The sequence below is a fragment of the Nerophis ophidion genome, linkage group LG18, assembly GCF_033978795.1.
Source record: "Nerophis ophidion isolate RoL-2023_Sa linkage group LG18, RoL_Noph_v1.0, whole genome shotgun sequence".
NCBI classification, from domain to species: Eukaryota; Metazoa; Chordata; class Actinopteri; order Syngnathiformes; family Syngnathidae; genus Nerophis; species Nerophis ophidion.
Window position 1 is genome coordinate 40,060,435 of NC_084628.1, and position 20,589 is coordinate 40,081,023.

The following is a 20,589-nucleotide window of genomic DNA, read 5'->3' on the forward strand; positions in this document are numbered from 1 at the left end:
TGTTTATATATACTGTATATATATACATATATATCGATCCATTTTCTACCGCTTGTCCCTTTTGTGTATATATATATATATATATATATATATATATATACATGTGTGTATATATATATATATATATATATACACACATATATATATTTATATATACAGATATATATACACACACATATACAGTATGTATATATATAGCACAAAGCAATAAAAAAGATCTCAATATTTCCATTACACTCACAAGATACTGTAGTTAACAAACCAAAATAAATGTAACACACCTCAATAAATTAAAGACTGAGACTGGGACTGATTAAAATAATATCAGGGCAATTTACAAACTTATTTCATAATTATTATTATTTTTTTGTATAGATCTGTATTTGCTTTAAAAACACATACTCACACACTCGAAAATAGTGAAGACACCAAAATAAAGACTAAACAAATGATCAATTAGATTGGATTGGATAAAATACACGTATTAATATATTTATTTTATTTTTCAAATATCCGGCAAACTCATCTAACTGATGACCCCAAAATAAAAGAAATAAGTCAACTAAACGTCGCGATTGCTTTGAATGAAAAGCACTTAAGGGCCCTTTACGAATATTTCTGTCATTTTCCAAAAAAAAGAAACATATTTGCTGTGAAATCCCACAGAGAGTGAAACACGGCACAATCGTGCAAGAACACACCACTGCAGAAATTCTCACGCGTATTAAATTTAAAAAAAAAAAAAGCGCTGTCTGTCTCTTTAAGACGATGTGTGGAGAAGTTCAAGTTGGGGTCACTGGAAGTTCCTGCCCTCCGTGTTACCTTTTTTTACTTTTTTGATTCTGGCCTGACATCACGCTGCAGGCCAGCGCTCACATTCTCGTGTCGCCTCCGCGCTAACACGGCACAGGAAATTACCACAGGGCAAAATAGGAGGAAACTCATGCTTTTCTGAGCGCGTCTCGGTGTTTTTTTTTTTTTGCATAGGAGGGGAAGAGAAAGAAAAAAAGGAGGGTTGGAGAAGAGAGAGAGAGAGACAAAAGTGGGTGGGAGGAGAAGGAGGACGGACCTGAGGATCCAGACGAAGTTGATATCAATTAATAATGTTGAAAAAGAGGTGGTAGACGTGCAGGAAAGCTGGCATGGCGTTGTGGAGGCTGGCAGTGGGGAGGTCAGACACCAGCGACATGCTGACATGCTGACATGATCATTGAGGCAGACCTGGATGGGATGGCAGCAGACTTAGGCCATGCAGGTAACAACACGCTCACCTACATTTAACATCATTCTGCCTTTTTCCTGCACGCACTGGCCTTTTTTCACACTTTTTTTTATAGCTTTTCTTGCACAAAGGGACAACTTTCTAAGCGGTGATTTCTCTTTTATACAGCAAAACAAAACAAACGTGAGGCGTGGACGTGTGCTTTATGTCATGTGTTGCCACATTTGCATTGGGCTGCTCGGTAAAAGTGCACAATAGGAAGGGGAAAAAAAAGAATGTTATCAATACTCATGCTCGCAGGCGTGGAATGAGAAAGTGAAAGTCAAGTGTCGGGTAAAAGCAGTTAAAAACAAACAAAAGTGTTGACCTTAAAAGTAAAATAACGTCAGAAGAAAGATGTGGAAACCTGTTTGACTTGTTGATTAAAATGACATTTTTGTTTTGTTTTATAGTTTCCTACAATTGCTCGTAAAAAGTTGACTGGCTGAAAACATTTTTTTTAATTAATTATTACGTTTTGAAGCTCAAACAAAAATCATCCTTCAAATTGACCTTATTTTTATTATTTAAAAATAGCTACAAATGTCTTCACTGGTTATTACAAAATAAAAGGTTCCATTTCTTGTAAAAATCTATATTATTGCTGAATATGATCTTTGTGGATTTTTGACTATTCTGTGTAAATAATTAGAAAAAGGAAGGTTTTGATTCCTTAGATTTTTTATTTATGTATTTATTTATTCATTATGTTTTTTTTTATAGTTTCCTCCTCTGTTTTTTGTAAAATGCTTTCACTGATTATTACGTTTTGACTGTAAAAAGCTAAAACAATGTTTCATCCTTTGAATTGACCTTATTTTCATTATTTAAAAATAACTACAAATATGTGTTAAAAACTACAAAATAAAATGTTTTCTTGTAACAATCTATATTATTGTGCATGCAAACATGCTGAATATAATATGTGTTGATTTTTAATTATTCTGCGTAAAAAGTTACAAAAAGGAATGTTTTGATTCCTTCTTTTCCACACCAATAACTTTAACTCTTTATTTTATTTATTTAAAAAACAATTTTTTAATAGTTTCCTACTTTGGTTTTTGTAAAATGGTTCTACCGATTATTACGTTTTGACTGTAAAAACTTAAAACAAAAATGTTTTATCCTTTGAATTGACCTTATTTTCATTATTTAAAAATAACTACAAATGTCTTCACTGGTTCTTATAAAATAAAAGGTTCCATCTCTTGTAAACGTGTTGAACATGATCTTTATTGATTTTTAAATGTTTTGATTCCTTCGTTTCCACATGTCAATAACTTTAAGTTTTATTATTATTATTATTTTTGAAATGTTATAGTAAAATGGTTTTATCAATTTTTACGTTCTGACCGTAAAAGCTTAAAACAAATATTTTTCATCCTTTGAATTGACCTTACTTTTATTATTAAAAAAATACTACAAATATCTTCACTGATTTTTAATCCTTATGTGTTAAAAAGCTACAAAATAAAAGCTTCCATCCCTTGTAACAATCTAATATAATTGTGCATGTAAACATGTTGATTTTTAATTATTCTGTGTAAAAAGTTATAAAAAGGAATCTTGATTCCTTCTTTTCCACACGTCAATTGTTTTCTATTTTTTATTTATTTTATTATAGTTTCTTACTTTGTTTTTTGGAAAAATGCTTTCACCGATAACTACATTTTGACTGTAAAAACCTAAAATAACATGTTTCCTCCTTTGAATTGACCTTTTTTTCATTAGTTTGCATGTAAAAGTGGTCCCGCTGAACATATCTTCACTGGTTATTAATCCTTAGGTGTTAAAAGCTACAAAATAAAAGCTCCCATCCCTTGTCACAATCTATTTGACTCTGCATGTAAACATGTTAAAAACGCTCTTGGTTGATTTTTCATTCTCCCACGTGAAAAGTTACAAAAAGGAATGTTTCCATTCCTTCTTTTCCACACATGCTAACAGTAATCTGGAGCGATGACTAACCCCTAAATGCAGAACTCTTGAACTAGGACTATTATGAGTAGATGATGATTGTGACTTTGACATGACACTTGGTTGGAGCTCCTTTGATGATGTGGTTTGTGTGCTGAAAGTCAAGCAGCGTGCAGCTCGTGTCAGACTTGAAAATTGCCGTTTTCCCCTCTTTTTTAATTTATTATTTAATTTGGACTTTTGCGTGATGACAGCAGGGATTTGTCAGCTTGACTTTCCGTCCTGGTTGACCATCCTGCTTAGAGGATGAGTAGAAAGTTGCCTGCAAAGTCCTTCGTGCGGTAGGAGACCTTTGCTAACAATTCAGCAGAAAACGTCAAGTCGGTGTATTTTACGCTTTCGACGCTTTTTTCTTTCGCAAAAGGATGACACCCAATCTGATGTTGCACGAGCGCTAACCCAGTTCCCATGGCGATGGTGTGATGATTTGTTTTGATGCAATCGGAGAGGAGTGACGTGACCTTTTCACCTTTTGCTCCTCGAAACGCACTTCTGGTGGCAAGAAAAATGCACTTTTGCGAAGTGGCGGAAGGCATTAAAAACATGAGCGTGATCAATAATAATTGGACACACTGTTGACGACATGACAGCATGAAGGGAGGACATGACAGCATGAAGGGAGGAAAATGTGCTCCCTGTGTATGCTTTGTGACAGTGTGATTTTAATTTGGATGTTAAATATAGTAAAGCCTTTTTAAATGATATTATTGAAGGACACGTTCTATACCAATTTTGCATTACAACATATGTTTTATGTTAATTTGGATATTTAATACAGTAAAATTATATTATTTAAGGACATGTTCTCTACCAATCTTTTATTCCAACATATTTTTTATTTTAATTTGGATATTTGATATAGTAAAATTATATTATTTAAGGACATGTTCTGTACCAATCCAGTATATTTTTTATTTTAACTTGGACATTTAATATAGTAAAATTATATTATTTAAGGACACGTTCTGCACCAATCTTGTATTCCAACATATTTTTAATTTTAACTTGGATATTTAATATAGTAAAATTATGTTATTTAAGGACACGTTCTATACCAATCTTGTATTCCAACATATTTTTTATTTTAATTTGGATATTTAATATAGTTCAATGATATTATTTAAGGACGTGTTCTATACCAACCCAGCATATTTTTTTTAATCTTAATTTGGATATTTAATATACTTCAATGACATTATTTAAGGACATGTTCTGCACCAATCTTGTATTCCAGCATATTTTTTTATTTTAATTTGGATATTTAATATAGTAAAATTATATTATTTAAGGACATGTTCTATACCAATCTTTTATTCCAACATATTTTTTATTTTAATTTGGATATTTAATATAGTAAAATTATATTATTTTTTATTTTAAGATTGGTATAGAACATGTCCTTAGATAATATCATTTTACTATATTAAATATCCAAATTCAAATGAAAAGAATCTTGTATTCAAACATATTTTTTATTTTAATGTGGATATTTAATATAGTAAAATTATGTTATTTAAGGACACGTTCTGCACCAATCTTGTATTCCAGCATATTTTTTATTTTAATTTGGATATTTAATATAGTTCAATGATATTATTTAAAGACATGTTCTATACCAACGCAGCATATTTTTTTTATCTTAATTTGGATATTTAATATAGTAAAATGATATTATTTAAGGACATGTTCTATACCAATCTTGTATTGCAGCATATTTTTTTATTTTAAGATTGGTATAGAACATGTCCTTAAATAATATCATTTTACTATATTAAATATACAAATTCAAATGAAAATAATCTTGTATTCAAACATATTTTTTATTTTAATGTGGATATTTAATATAGTAAAATTATGTTATTTAAGGACCCATTCTATACCAATCTTGTATTCCAACATATTTTTTTATTTTAATTTGGATATTTAATATAGTAAAATTATATTATTTAGGGACATGTTCTATACCAATCCAGCATATTTTTTTTATCTTAATTTGGATATTTAATATAGTAAAATGATATTATTTAAGGACATGTTCTATACCAATCTTGTATTCCAGCATATTTTTTATTTTAAGATTGGAATAGAACATGTTCTTAAATAATATAATTTTACTAAATTAAATATCCAAATTCAAATGAAAATAATCTTGTATTCAAACATATTTTTTATTTTAATTTGGATATTTAATATAGTAAAATTATATTATTTAAGGACATGTTCTATACCAATCCAGAATATTTTTTGTTTTAATTTGGATATTTAATATAGTAAAATTATATTATTTAAGGACATGTTCCGTACCAATCCAGAATATTTTTTGTTTTAACTTGGATATTTAATATACTTCAATGACATTATTTAAGGACATGCTCTATACCAATCTTGTATTCCAAAATATTTTTTATTTTAACTTGGACATTTAATATAGTAAAATTATATTATTTAAGGACACGTTCTGCACCAATCTTGTATTCCAGCATATTTTTTATTTTAATTTGGATATTTAATATAGTAAAATTATATCATTTAAGGACACGTTCTATACCAATCCAGCATATTTTTTATTTTAATTTGGATATTTAATATAGTAAAATTATGTTATTTAAGGACACGTTCTTCACCAATCTTGTATTCCAACATATTTTTTATTTTAATTTGGATATTTAATATAGTTCAATGATATTATTTAAGGACATGTTCTATACCAACCCAGCATTTTTTTTTTAATCTTAATTTGGATATTTAATATAGTAAAATGATATTATTTAAGGACATGTTCCGTACCAATCTTGTATTCCAGCATATTTTTTATTTTAAGATTGGTATAGAACATGTCCTTAAATAATATCATTTTACTATATTAAATATCCAAATTCAAATGAAAAGAATCTTGTATTCAAACATATTTTTTATTTTAATGTGGATATTTAATATAGTAAAATGATGTTATGTAAGGACATGTTCTATATCAATCTTGTATTCAAACATATTTTTTATTTTAATTTGGATATTTAATATAGTAAAATTATGTTATTTAAGGACACGTTCTATACCAATCTTGTATTCCAACATATTTTTTATTTTAATGTAAATATTTAACAGTTAAATGATATTATTTAAGGACATGTTCTATACCAATCTTGTATTCGAGCATATTTTTTATTTTAAGATTGGTATAGAACGTGTCCTTAAATAATATTTTACTATATTAAATATTCAAATAAAAAGAATCTTGTATTCAAACATATTTTTTTATTTTAATTTGGATATCTAATATAGTAAAATTATGTTATTTAAGGAAACGTTCTGTACCAACCTTGTATTCCAGCATGTTTTCTTTTAAGATTGGTATAGAACGTGTCCTTAAATAATATAATTTTACTATATTAAATATCCAAATCCAAATGAAAAGAATTTTGTATTCCAATATATTTTTTTTAATTTTAATTGGATATTTAATATAGTAAAATTACATTATTTAAGGACATGTTCTATACCAATCTTGTATTCCAACATGTTTTTTTATTTTAAGATTGGTACAGAATGTGTCCTTAAATAATATAATTTTACTATATTAAATATCCAAATTAAAATGAAAATAATCTTGTATTCCAATATATTTTTTTTATTTTAATTTGGATATTTAATATAGTAAAATTATATTATTTAAGGGCACATTCTATACATATCTAAAAATAAAAAATATGTTGGAATACAAGATTTTTTTTATTTTAATTTGAATACTTAATATAATCAAATTTTATTATTTAAGGACATGTTCTTAAAAAAAGACATGCACCTGGGAATAGGCCCCTCCCACCTCCAAAGACATGCACCTGGGGATAGGTTGATTGGCAACACTAAATGGTCCCTAGTGTGTGAATGTTGTCTGTCTATCTGTGTTGCCTCTGTGATGAGGTGGCGACTTGTCCAGGGTGTACGCCGTCTTCCGCCCGATTATAGCTGAGATAGGCCCCAGCGCCCCCCGCAACCCCAAAGGGAATAAGCATAAGCGGTAGAAAATGGATGGATGTTGGAATACAAAATTGGTATAGAACGTGTCCTTAAATAACATTTTACTATATTAAATATCCAAATTAAAATAAAAAGATGTTGGAATACAAGATTTTTTTTTAAACAGATATATATATATATATATATATATATATATATATATATATATATATATATATATGGCTTCACGGTGGCAGAGGGGTTAGTGCGTCTGCCTCACAATACGAAGTTCCTGCAGTCCTGGGTTCAAATTCAGGCTCGGGATCTTTCTGTGTGGAGTTTGCATGTTCTCCCCGTGAATGCGTGGGTTCCCTCCGGGTACTCCGGCTTCCTCCCACTTCCAAAGACATGCACCTGGGGATAGGTTGAGTGGCAACACTAAATTGGCCCTAGTGTGTGAATGTGAGTGTGAATGTTGTCTGTCCATCTGTGTTGGCCCTGCGATGAGGTGGCGACTTGTCCAGGGTGTACCCCGCCTTCCGCCCGATTGTAGCTGAGATAGGCACCAGCGCCCCCCGCAACCCCAAAAGGGAATAAGCGGTAGGAAATGGATGGATGGATATATATATATATATATATATACTGTAATATTGTACATGGTAATTGCTATATTTTGTATATATAATATACAAATATAATATTTAAAAAAAATCTGATACACGATTTTTATTTTATTGTAATTTGTATATTTAATGTAATAAAATTACATTATATAAGGACACATTCTATACTAATTTTAAAAGAAAAAAATAAATGTATATTAAATATCCAAATTAAAATAAAAATGATGTTGGAATACAAGATTGTTTTTATTTTAATGTGGATATTTAATATAGTAAAATGATATTATATAAGGACAAGTTCTATACCTATCTTAAAATAAAAAATATGTTGGAATACAAGATTTTTTTTTATTTTAATTTGGATATTTAATACAATTTAAAAAAATCTTGTATTCCAACATATTTTTTGTTTTAATTTGGATATTTACTATAGTAAAATGATATTATTTAAGGGACACGTTCTATACCAATCTTAAAATAAAAAATATACTGGAATACAAGATTGGTATAGAACGTGTCCATAAATAATATAATTTTACTATATTAAATATGCAAATTAAAATAAAAAAAATTGTAATTCAACAAATGTTTTATTTTAATTTGCATATTTAATAGTACAATTATATTATTTAAGGATATGTTCTATACCAATCTTGTATTCTAGCATATTTTCAATATATTTTGTTAGATGTCCTCCAGAGAAATCTAGAATTAGGTGCAAAGTTTCCAATTTCACTTAGACTTAGACAAACTTTATTATTCCAGAAGGTAAATTGTTCCACACAATATCTTATCATTTGTATTTTCTGTTGGATGTACTCTTTATTTATGTTGCCTTTTTTTTTTTTTTTTTGCTGCGACTGCTACATATACTGTAATATTGTACATGGTAATTATATATTGTACATACTATATACAAATATAATATAATATATCAGTATATATTATATACTGTACAATATGTAAATACTACATATATGTTATATTTTATATTGGTACATTTTGAGTCTACTTTATACCTGCATTATCCTTTCCATCCTTACACTTTCCATCCTTTGTAGCTGAGCTACTGTGTGGAACAATTTCCCTTGTGGATCATTAAAGTTGGTCTAAGTCTAATATGTTTAGCTACAAAGGATGGAAAGGATAATGCACACAAGGGCACAAAAAGAGGGCAAAAACAAAAGGTATGAATAAGACTAAAAATGTACCATAGTAGCAAAATAAATATTTAGACTTAAACTTGTTTTTATTGTCATTCAAATTTGAACTTTACAGTACAAATAAGAACAACAGTTTGTTGTATTATCTGGTTGTAGTGCAGGATAAATATTTATATAAATATATTTATATTTATAAATATAACATAGATGTAATATTTGCATATTATATATACAGTCTATAATATATACTGATATATTATATTATATTAGACTTAGACCAACTTTAATGATCCACAAGGGAAATTGTTCCACACAGTAGCTCAGCTACAAAGGATGGAAAGTGTAAGGATGGAAAGGATAATGCAGATATAAAGTAGACACAAAATGTACCCTGGTTGCAATATAAATATTTAGACTGGGACTTTTATTGTCCTTCAAATGTGAACTTTATGAAATTTTGTTGCATTCGCTCATGGTTGTGCAGGATAAAAAATCAATAAGGTGCAGATATAAATAAATAAATAAATAATTACTGTACAGATAAGTATATTGCACTTTAGCGTATGCATCCACGTTTATGGATGTATGTTATAAATATCATATTTATATAACATATTACGTATATTATAATATACATATGTGTAATATTTACATATTATATATACAGTTAATAATATATACTGATTTATTATGTTATTATATTAGAGTTTGATGAACTTTATTGATTTACAAGGGAAATTGTTCCACAAAGTAGCTCAGTTACAAAGGATAATGCAGGTATAAAGTAGACAAAAAAATGTACCATAGTCGCAATATATAAATATAACATATTTGTAATATTTAATATATAGCGAAATATTATATTATATTAGACTTATACAAACTTTATTGTTTTGCAAGGGAAATTGTTCCACACAGTAGCTCAGTTAAAAAGTTTGGAAAGGGTAAGGATGGAAAGGATAATGTAAATAAATGTACCATAGTAGCAATATAACATATAACATATATGCAATATTTGATACTGATATATAATATATTTTTTATATATATGTATATAATATATACAATATATAACAATGACCATGTACAAAGTTTCAGTTTATGTAACAACTGCAGCAAAAAAAAAGAAATAAAAGGGCAGCATAAAATAAAGAGTAACATGATATTTTTTCTAAAACATGAATCCAAAGAAAACTGCTGTGTCCGACCATAGTGAGGAAGAAATAGCAAGCACTAATCACAGAGCACTAAGCAGAGAGTACTAAGCACAGAGTACTAAGCAGAGAGAACTAAGCAGAGAGCACTAAGCAGAGAGTACTAAGCACAGAGTACTAAGCAGAGAGCACTAAGCAGAGAGTACTAAGCACAGAGTACTAAGCAGAGAGCACTAAGCAGAGAGCACTAAGCAGAGAGCACTAAGCAGACAGCACTAAGCAGAGAGTACTAAGCAGAGAGAACTAAGCAGAGAGCACTAAGCAGAGAGTACTAAGCACAGAGTACTAAGCAGAGAGCACTAAGCAGAGAGCACTAAGCAGAGAGTACTAAGCACAGAGTACTAAGCAGAGAGAACTAAGCAGAGAGTACTAAGCACAGAGTACTAAGCAGAGAGAACTAAGCAGAGAGCACTAAGCAGAGAGTACTAAGCACAGAGTACTAAGCAGAGAGAACTAAGCAGAGAGCACTAAGCAGAGAGTACTAAGCACAGAGTACTAAGCAGAGAGCACTAAGCAGAGAGCACTAAGCAGAGAGTACTAAGCACAGAGTACTAAGCAGAGAGCACTAAGCAGAGAGTACTAAGCACAGAGTACTAAGCAGAGAGCACTAAGCAGAGAGCACTAAGCAGAGAGCACTAAGCAGACAGCACTAAGCAGAGAGTACTAAGCAGAGAGCACTAAGCAGAGAGCACCAAGCAGAGAGCACTAAGCAGAGAGCACCAAGCAGAGAGTACTAAGCAGAGAGTACTAAGCAGAGAGTACTAAGCAGAGAGCACTAAGCAGAGAGCACCAAGCAGAGAGCACTAAGCAGAGAGCACCAAGCAGAGAGTACTAAGCAGAGAGTACTAAGCAGAGAGTACAAAGCAGAGAGCACTAAGCAGAGAGCACTAAGCAGAGAGCACTAAGCAGAGAGCACTAAGCAGAGAGTACTAAGCAGAGAGCACTAAGCAGAGAGTACTAAGCAGAGAGTACTAAGCAGAGAGCTCTAAGCAGAGAGTACGTTGAGGGCAAGAGTTGAGTAAAAGGTGCTTGGCTGACTGAGTCTCGCTGCTCTCTGAGTTTCATGCGACCGCAGGCTGAAATTTATGTTAAAATATGAGAGTTCCGTAATGGAAGCCAGACGAGGAAAGGCTTTAAATGACAGCTTGGGAAATAACGGCGTGTCAAATCCAAATTGTAATTCAACTTACAGATTCTTTAGATAAGAAAAAAACAGAAAAAGCATACTTAATGACTTGTTAAAAAAACTTTCTTCATATTTTTTTTAATAATCTCACTACTTAAATGTGTTTTTTTTGCAAACTATGCAATAAAAAAAATCATTTCCTTACCTCTTTATTTCAAAGACTTTCCTCCCATAATGCTAAATAATAATAATAGAAAAAGATCATTTTTGTGAGTGACTTTTTTTTTTTTGCACACAATCTGCAAGTAGTGACTCACTGTTTATTTATATCTCTAATCCTCATCAGCAAAACCCGAAAATGGCAGAAAATGCATATTTTTTTCAAACTTTTTTTCGCTAAAATGTCACAAGGGGAGAATTTTACGCAAAAATTCAAAAAAACGGACTTACTTCAGCAGCACAATACTGGTGCTGTAGTTGTAGGAGATGTATCAAAACCTCTCCAGGAGTCCCCACAAAACCCGAAAATGGCAGAAAATGCATATTTAAAAAAAAAAAAGAAAGTTTTTTTTTTGCTAAAATGTCCTTTCAAAAAAATTCAAAATAATGGACTTGTTTCAGCAGCACAATACTGGTGCTGTAGTTGTAGGAGATGTCTCAAAACCTCATCAGGAGTCCCCACAAAACCCGAAAATGGCAGAAAATGCATATTTTTTAAAACTTTTTTTCGCTAAAATGTTAGAAGGGGGGGGACCCTTACACAAAAACTCAAAATGACAGACTTGCTTCAGCAGCACAATACTGGTGCTGTAGTTGTAGGAGATGTCTCAAAATTTTGTCAGGAGTCCCGACAAAACCCCAAAATGGCAGAAAATGCTTATTTTTTTCAAACTTTTTTGCGCTAAAATTTGGTAAGGGGGGGACCCTTACACACACACAAAAAAAGAAAAACTGACTTGCTTCAGCGGCACAATACTGGTGCTGTAGTTGTAGGAAATGTCTCAAAACTTCATCAGGAGTTCCGATAAAACCTAAAAATGGCAGAAAATGTATATTTTTTGGAGGAAAAAAAATTCCGCTAAAATGTCATAAGGGGGAACACTAACACAAACATTTAAAAAAAGGACTTGCTTCAGCAGCACAATACTGGTGCTGTAGTTGTAGGAAATGTCTCAAAACTTCATCAGGAGTCCTGACAAAACCCGAAAATGGCAGAAAATGCATATTTTTGGAAAACTTTTTTTTCGCTATAATGTCGTAAGGGGGGACCCTTACTCAAAAATTCAAAATGACAGACTTGCTTCAGCAGCACAATACTGATCCTGTAGCTGATGAAAATGTCTGAAAATGTTATCAGGAGTCTTGAAAAAATCAGAAAATGACAGTAAATGCATATTTTTGGAAAACTTTTTTTTCGCTAAAATGTCGTAAGGGGGAACACTTACACACACACACACACACACACACACACACAAAAAAAAAACAGACTTGCTTCAGCAGCACAATACTGGTGCTGTAGCTGTAGGAGATGTCTCAAAACTTCATCAGGAGTCCGGATAAAACCTAAAAATGGCAGAAAATGCATATTTTTGGGGAAAAAAAAAATTCTGCTAAAATGTCATATGAGGGAACACTTACAAAAAAATTTAAAAAAAGGACTGGCTTCTGCAGCACATTACTGGTGCTGTAGTTGTAGGAGATGTCTCAAAACTTCAACAGGAGTCCCGGGAAAACCTGAAAATTGCAGAAAAGGCATAGTTTTGGAAAACCTTTTTTCGCTAAAATGTCGTAAGGGGGGGGGGGGCACTTACACAAAAATTCAAAATGACAGACTTGCTTCAGCAGCACATTACTGGTGCTGTAGTTGTAGGAGATGTCTCAAAATGTCGCCAGGAGTCCCGACAAAACCCCAAAATGGCAGAAAATGCATATTTTTTTCAAACTTTTTTGCGCTAAAATTTCGTAAGGGGGGAGACCCTTACACAAAAAAAAAAAAAAATTGACTTGCTTCAGCAGCACAATACTGGTGCTGTAGTTGCAGGAAATGTCTCAAAACTTCATGAGGAGTTCCTTAGGGTCCGCCCTGCCTAATGGCAAAGGACTCCGTTCCGATAAAAACTAAAAATGGCAGAAAATGCATATTTTTGGGAAAAAAAATTCCGCTAAAATGTCATAAGGGGGAACACTTACTCAAAAATTAAAAAAAAGGACTTGCTTCAGCAGCACAATACTGGTGCTGTAGTTGTAGGAGATGTCTCAAAACTTCATCAGGAGTCCTGACAAAACCGGAAAATGGCAGAAAATGCATATTTTTGGGAAAAAAATTCCGCTAAAATGTCATAAGGGGGAACACTTACACAAAATTTAAAAAAAAGGACTTGCTTCAGCAGCACAATACTGGTCCTGTAGTTGTAGGAGATGTCTCAAAACCTCATCAGGAGTCTTGATAGAACCCAAAAATGGCAGAAAATGCATATTTTTGGAAAACATTTTTTGCTAAAATGTCATAAGGGGGAACCTTACACAAAAAGACAGAAAACAGACTTGCTTCAGCAGCACAATTTTGGTGCTGTTGTTGTAGGAGATGTCTCAAAACCTCATCAGGGGTCTCCATAAAACCCAAAAATGGCACAAAATGCATATTTTTGGAAAAATGTTTTCGCTAAAATGTCGTAAGGGGGAGACCCTTACACACACACACACAAAAAACGGACTTGCTTCAGCAGCACAATACTGGTGCTGTAGTTGTAGGAGATGTCTCAAAACTTTACCAGGAGTCTCCATAAAAACAGAAAATGGATATTTTTTCAAACTTTTTTCCGCTAAAATGTTGTAAAGGGGGTAGGGGATCCTTACACAAAAATACAAAAAAAGGGAGTTGCTTCAGCAGCACAATTCTAGTCCTGTAATCGTAGCAGATGTCTCAAAACCTCACAAGGAGTCTCCATAAAACCCCAAAATGGCAGAAAATGTATATTTATGTAAAACTTTTTTGTCCGCTAAAATGCCGTATGACTTGTGTCCCATCTGCTATCAGAACAAGCCGTAAAAGCAAACAGTTTGTGTCGGTCCCAGCCTCCTCAGATGTGTGTTGAAGGCGACATGTTGCCTGCGTGACTTTAGTGAAGAGCTGACATTTGAGCGTGCAGGAATGTTGCTGCTGGGAGATGTGACAGCATTGCATCATCATGTAAACACAAAACACTGCAGCAAAAAACTCAACAACCATCAATAATGATCTTTCCACAATGCCATGTAAATAGGAGTTCAGAACACCCCGACTGACCTATCCTGTTAATTAGTGGAAGTAATGAAAAACGCTCGGGAGTTTGATTCGATTAGCAGCACCGCAGATTGGGTTTCTTCAAACGCCGTCATATTTTATTGGACGCTTGCTTTTTTCTCTTTTTGAGCACAACAGGAAGTGGAAATGTTTATCCGGTCATCCAGAAGAACTATTCTGAGGTCAGAGGTCACCACAGAAAGGGCCTACAAGCTTTTGATGAGGTTCTTCCACACTAAACTCATCTAAACGTACATACTAAATATATCAGGCCTGGGCAAGTTTTTGGACTTGGGGGGCCAAATTTTTAGAAAAAAATGTGTCTGCGGGCTGGTACATCTATATATATATATCCATCTATATATATCTATATATATATATATATATATACATATATATATATATATATATATATATATATATATATATATATATATATATATATATATACTGGGGCAAAAAAGTATTTAGTCAGCCAGCGATTGTGCAAGTTCTCCCACTTAAAATGATGACAGAGGTCTGTAATTTTCCTCATAGGTACACTTCAACTGTGAGAGACAGAATGTGGAAAAAAATCCAGGAATTCACATTGTAGGAATTTTAAAGAATTTATTTGTAAATTATGGTGGAAAATAAGTATTTGGTCACTTCAAACAAGGAAGATCTCTGGCTCTCACAGACCTGTAACTTCTTCTTTAAGAAGCTCTTCTGTCTTTCACTCGTTACCTGTATTAATGGAACCTGTTTGAACTCGTTATCTGTATAAAAGACACCTGTCCACAGCCTCAAACAGTCAGACTCCAAACTCCACTATGGCCAAGACCAAAGAGCTGTCGAAGGACACCAGGAAAAGAATTGTAGACCTGCACCAGACTGGGAAGAGTGAATCTACAATAGGCAAGCAGCTTGGTGTGAAAAAATCAACTGTGGGAGCAATTATCAGAAAATGGAAGACATACAAGACCACTGATAATCTCCCTCGATCTGGGGCTCCACGCAAGATTTCATCCCGTGGAGTGAAAATTATCATGAGAACGGTGAGCCAAAATCCCAGAACCACACGGGGGGACCTGGTGAATGACCTGCAGAGAGCTGGGACCAAAGTAACAATGCTTACCATCAGTAACACACTACGCCGACAGGGAATCAAATCCTGCAGGGCCAGACGTGTCCCCCTGCTTAAGACAGTGCATGTCCAGGCCCGTCTGAAGTTTGCCAGAGAGCACATGGATGATACAGCAGAGGATTGGGAGAATGTCATGTGGTCAGATGAAACCAAAATAGAACTTTTTGGTATAAACTCAACTGGTGGTGTTTGGAGGAAGAAGAATACTGAGTTGCATCCCAAGAACACCATACCTACTGTGAAGCATGGGGGTGGAAACATCATGCTTTGGGGCTGTTTTTCTGCTAAGGGGACAGGACGATTGATCCGTGTTAAGGAAAGAATAAATGGGGCCATGTATCGTGAGATTTTCAGCCAAAACCTCCTTCCATCAGTGAGAGCTTTGAATGGTTGACCAAATACTTATTTTCCACCAAAATTCCTGGATTTTTTTTTAACATTCTGTCTCTCACAGTTGAAGTGTACCTATGATGAAAATTACAGACCAAGAAGAACGCGGAGTTTGAATTTAATTACAACACTTTATTTACATATTTATATAATATTTACATATTTATATAGTATGTAACTACAAGCTCCATTCACAGACACAGTCCCATTGCTTTTATGAGCGGTCGAGCGAGTCAAAAGCCGGCTAAAAAAATTAATATTTTATTTATTTTTATTTATTTATTTATTTTTCAATTTGTGGCGGCCGTAATTCTTTCGTGGCGGGCCGCCACAAATAAATGAATGTGTGGGAAACCCTGTATATATATATAAACATTTTTTATATATATATATAAATATATACATAAAAAATCTCACAATAATGTCTGATTGACAGCTAAAAACGTTATGACGGATCGCTTTAAGAAACGGAATGGAATTTTAAATTTTTTTTTACTGACTGAGACACTCAGAATGTACATGAAAATAAAGAATGTGGGATTTACAATATTAACTATGAAAGATAAAACACTGAATATTGAATGATGATAAAATGAACTGGAAATCTCATGTAAAAAATATACGACAATAAAGTAGCAAGAAACACGTCAATAATGAATCAAGCAAAACATGTTGTGGACCACAAATCACTTTAATATTCTCTACTGCTCACTTGTGTTACATATCTGAGGTATCGTGCAGAAAAGTACACTTCATTCATTAAGTGCATTCAAGCACACCTGTGAAGTGACCAGCATTTTAAGGTGACTACCTTGTAAAGCTCATGGAGAGAATGCCAAGAGTGTGCAAAGCAGTCATCAAAGCAAATGGTGGCTATTTTGAAGAAACTAGAACATGGAACACGTACATAACTCAACCCTTCAACTTTGCAGTGGCAATATTACGTCTCATCAATGCCCTTGGTGCTCACACCTGAAAATTAACAACTGAAATCATCATTCCCGTAACACAGATAAGATATCACTATGATGTTTTTTGGCGCCGTGACGTCTCACCGTGGTCTCTCTCCGTGCAGGTGGCGGACTAAAGACGATGCTGGATGTCATGGAAGTTCCAAGTCATGCGAGGGATCTCCTCCTGCAGCTCAACAGTCAGCGCACCAAAGGCTTCCTGTGTGACGTCATCATCGTGGTGCAGAACGCCCTTTTCAGGGCGCACAAGAACATTCTGGCGGCCAGCAGCCTCTACTTGAAGTCTTTGGTGGTCCACGACAATCTCATCAACCTCGACCACGAGATGGTGAGTCCCGGGGTCTTCCGGGTGATTCTGGACTACATCTACACAGGACGCCTCACAGAAGGGGACCCCGCCTCTCCCACTGAGCCCAACCTGGGCGCCGTCTTGGCGGCGGCCAGCTATCTTCAGCTGCTTGACTTAGTGGCTCTGTGCAAAAAGAAGCTGAAAAGAAACGGCAAGTACCCTCCTCGCACTGGGCCTGCCTTCCTCACCTATGCAAAAATGGGGCCTGGTATGGGTTTAGGCAGTGGAGGTCGGTACAGGGTGTCCACACCTGTCATCCAGCCATGCCCTCCGGGGGGGATTATGAACAGCCACACACCCCGGCCTCCCCCACTCGAGGAGCTGGTTCCCCACCGGCTTGCCATCCATGCTGGTGAGCTGTACGCTCCCACCTCCACTCAAAGCTCCCAGATGTTCCCGTCCATGCAGTCGGTTCTACCGGCCCAGCTTGGCCTACGTTCAGCCCTTCCGGAGAGAAACTGCTCCCCCAACTATGGCCTTGATCTCTCAAAGAAGAGTCCTAACTCCCAGTCCCAGCACACTCTCTCCCAGTCGCATGTGGTCACCAACCACAATGACGAGGAGCGAGATGGGACCCCGAACGGACGCACCAGTCCCACGAACGGAAGAGCCTTCCCCTCGGAAAAAATGGAGACAACAGATCAGACTCTAACCCCACCTTCTTTTCCCCATCACAATCATCCACTCGGTCCCCATCTCCCCCACCTCCATCGTTCGAGATCACAGGGTACGGAGCGCTACCCGTGCCCCGCAAGCCCGGACACCCCCACTGAAAACGGGGAGTCCGGAAGAGAGGTGGGTAACATCTATCGCTGGGTGAAACACGAGCCTCTGGCATACACAGGTGAAGACGAGGAGGAAGAAGAGGAGGAGGAGGACGGGGGTGAGAACGGAGAGCGGCGACACAATCACAACAAGATCGGCGAGGAAAGCGAGGGCCCGGACGACAAGAGCGGCTCTGGCACGGAGGAGACGGGCAGCAGCGAAGGTCGCCCTTCCCCTTCAGGTCCAATGGGGAGGTTCCACGTGCCGTACGAGCCGGAGAGTTTTGGGGACAACCTGTATGTCTGCATTCCCTGTGACAAGGGCTTTCCAAGCTCAGAGCAGCTCAACGCGCATGTGGAAACACACACGGAGGAGGAGCTGTATGGTAACTCAGGCGGGGAGCTGGCAAACAGCAACAGCAGCAAGAACATCAACAATAGCACCAATGGCTACGGGGGCTTGAGCAGCACCAACAGTCTGAACAGCCTGTCCCACCTGGAGACGAAGTCCAGTCAAGCTTTGGCTTCAGGGGCCATAGCGGAGATGATCCGTCCATACCGCTGCTCCTCCTGCGAAAAGTCCTACAAAGACCCCGCCACTCTGCGTCAGCACGAAAAAACCCACTGGCTGACCCGGCCGTACCCCTGCAGCATCTGCGGCAAGAAGTTCACGCAGCGCGGAACCATGACTCGCCACATGCGCAGCCACCTGGGCCTCAAGCCTTTCGCCTGCGACTCCTGCGGGATGCGCTTCACCCGCCAGTACCGCCTCACCGAGCACATGCGCATCCACTCCGGGGAGAAGCCTTACGAGTGCCAAGTGTGCGGAGGGAAGTTTGCCCAGCAGCGCAATCTGATCAGTCACATGAAGATGCACAGCAGCGGGGGTTCCGCGGGGGGCCTCACCACCGAAGGAAAACTGAAGCTGGACTTTGCCGAGGGCATCTACCCACTGAGCAAGTACACGGCGGAGCATCTGGGGCTGAAACAGGAGAAGGCCAACGAGCTCCTCATCCAGGCGCAGCAGCAGCTGGTCGCTGACGCCAAGGTCATGGAGAGCCTTTACCCGCTCTCCAAACTGGCGTCCGAGCACCTCGGAGGCCTCGTCCACGACAAGATGGACGGTCTGTGCCAAGTTCTGCCCCCTCCCCAACAAGCTCTCTCTGAGACCCGCACCATTGACCGCTACTCGCCCAGCTAATAGCACACAGCCCCCACGCCAAGGCCGGTAACCGGATGCCATATGCAGTATTCTGACACCACGCACCTCGACTGAATCTGCACCCCAGACTGGAGAGGCGTCAGTCTGCTGGTGCGCGACAAACTGTGTTGACTGTAAGTGCCTTTCTACGCATCTAACCTTTGAAGCCTCCTTCCTCAAGGAGCACTGTGCTATCTCTCCTGTGACCAAGGGACACTCGCTTGACAGAAGCACAGTATTTATGTGTGTGTTTGCAGATATTGAGCCAAAGCAACAAATTGAAAACCAAAAAAAGAAAAAAAAAAAAGCTTATTTATTTTTTTGTATGATGAAATCCAAAGAGAAACCTTAGCCTTAAGCCTGTGTTTATAGAAACAAATGCACATAAAGGACAAGATTCAGGGTTTTTGTCCAGATCTTTTAGCAAATAATAAAGTCAACTATTCTGGACTTTAAAAGAATGGGAAAATTCATCCATCCATCCATTTTCTTCCGCTTATCCGAGGTGGGGTCGCGGGGGAAGCAGCCTAAGCAGAGAAACCCAGACTTCCCTCTCCCCAGCCACTTTATCTAGATCAGTGGTTCTTAACCTTGTTGGAGGTCCCGAACCCTACCCTTTTCATATTCGCATTCACCTAACCTTTCTTTATCCATCCATCCATCCATCATCTTCCGCTTATCCGAGGTGGGGTCGCGGAGGAAGCAGCCTAAGCAGAGAAACCCAGACTTCCCTCTCCCCAGCCATTTTATCTAGATCAGTGGTTCTTAACCTTGTTGGAGGTCCCGAACCCTACCCTTTTCATATTCGCATTCACCTAACCTTTCTTTATCCATCCATCCATCCATCCATCATCTTCCGCTTATCCAATGTCGGGTCGCGGGGGCAACAGCCTAAGCAGGGAAACCCAGACTTCCCTCTCCCCAGCCACTTCGTCTAACCCTTCCCGGGGGATCCCGAGGCGTTCCCAGGCCAGCCGGGAGACATAGTCTTCCCAACGTGTCCTGGGTCTTCCCCGTGGCCTCCTACCGGTTGGATGTGCCCTAAACACCTCCCTAGGGAGGCGTTCGGGTGGCATCCTGACCAGATGCCCTAACCACCTCATCTGGCTCCTCTCGATGTGAAGGAGCAGCGGCTTTACTTTGAGTTCCTCCCGGATGGCAGAGCTTCTCACCCTATCTCTAAG

The 20,589-nt window shown here is 36.5% G+C and overlaps 1 protein-coding gene across 1 annotated transcript; it reads left to right on the forward strand.

Moving 5' to 3' along the window:
- Window positions 1–854: 854 nt before the first annotated feature.
- On the forward strand, window positions 855–19,866 carry hic1 (hypermethylated in cancer 1). Its single transcript, XM_061878118.1, has 2 exons — window positions 855–1,255; window positions 17,196–19,866. The coding sequence occupies exons 1-2, from the start codon at window positions 1,204–1,206 to the stop codon at window positions 19,403–19,405; spliced, it is 2,262 nt and encodes a 753-aa protein (XP_061734102.1). The 5' UTR covers window positions 855–1,203; the 3' UTR covers window positions 19,406–19,866.
- The last annotated feature ends 723 nt before the right edge of the window (window positions 19,867–20,589 follow it).

Bases quoted from the DNA above. Each gene is read 5' to 3' on its own strand.
- hic1 (XM_061878118.1), top strand. From the start codon at position 1,204: ATGATCATTGAGGCAGACCTGGATGGGATGGCAGCAGACTTAGGCCAT. The intron at 1,256-17,195 runs GTAACAACACGC...CTCTCCGTGCAG, and splicing joins AGCAGACTTAGGCCATGCAG to GTGGCGGACTAAAGACGATG.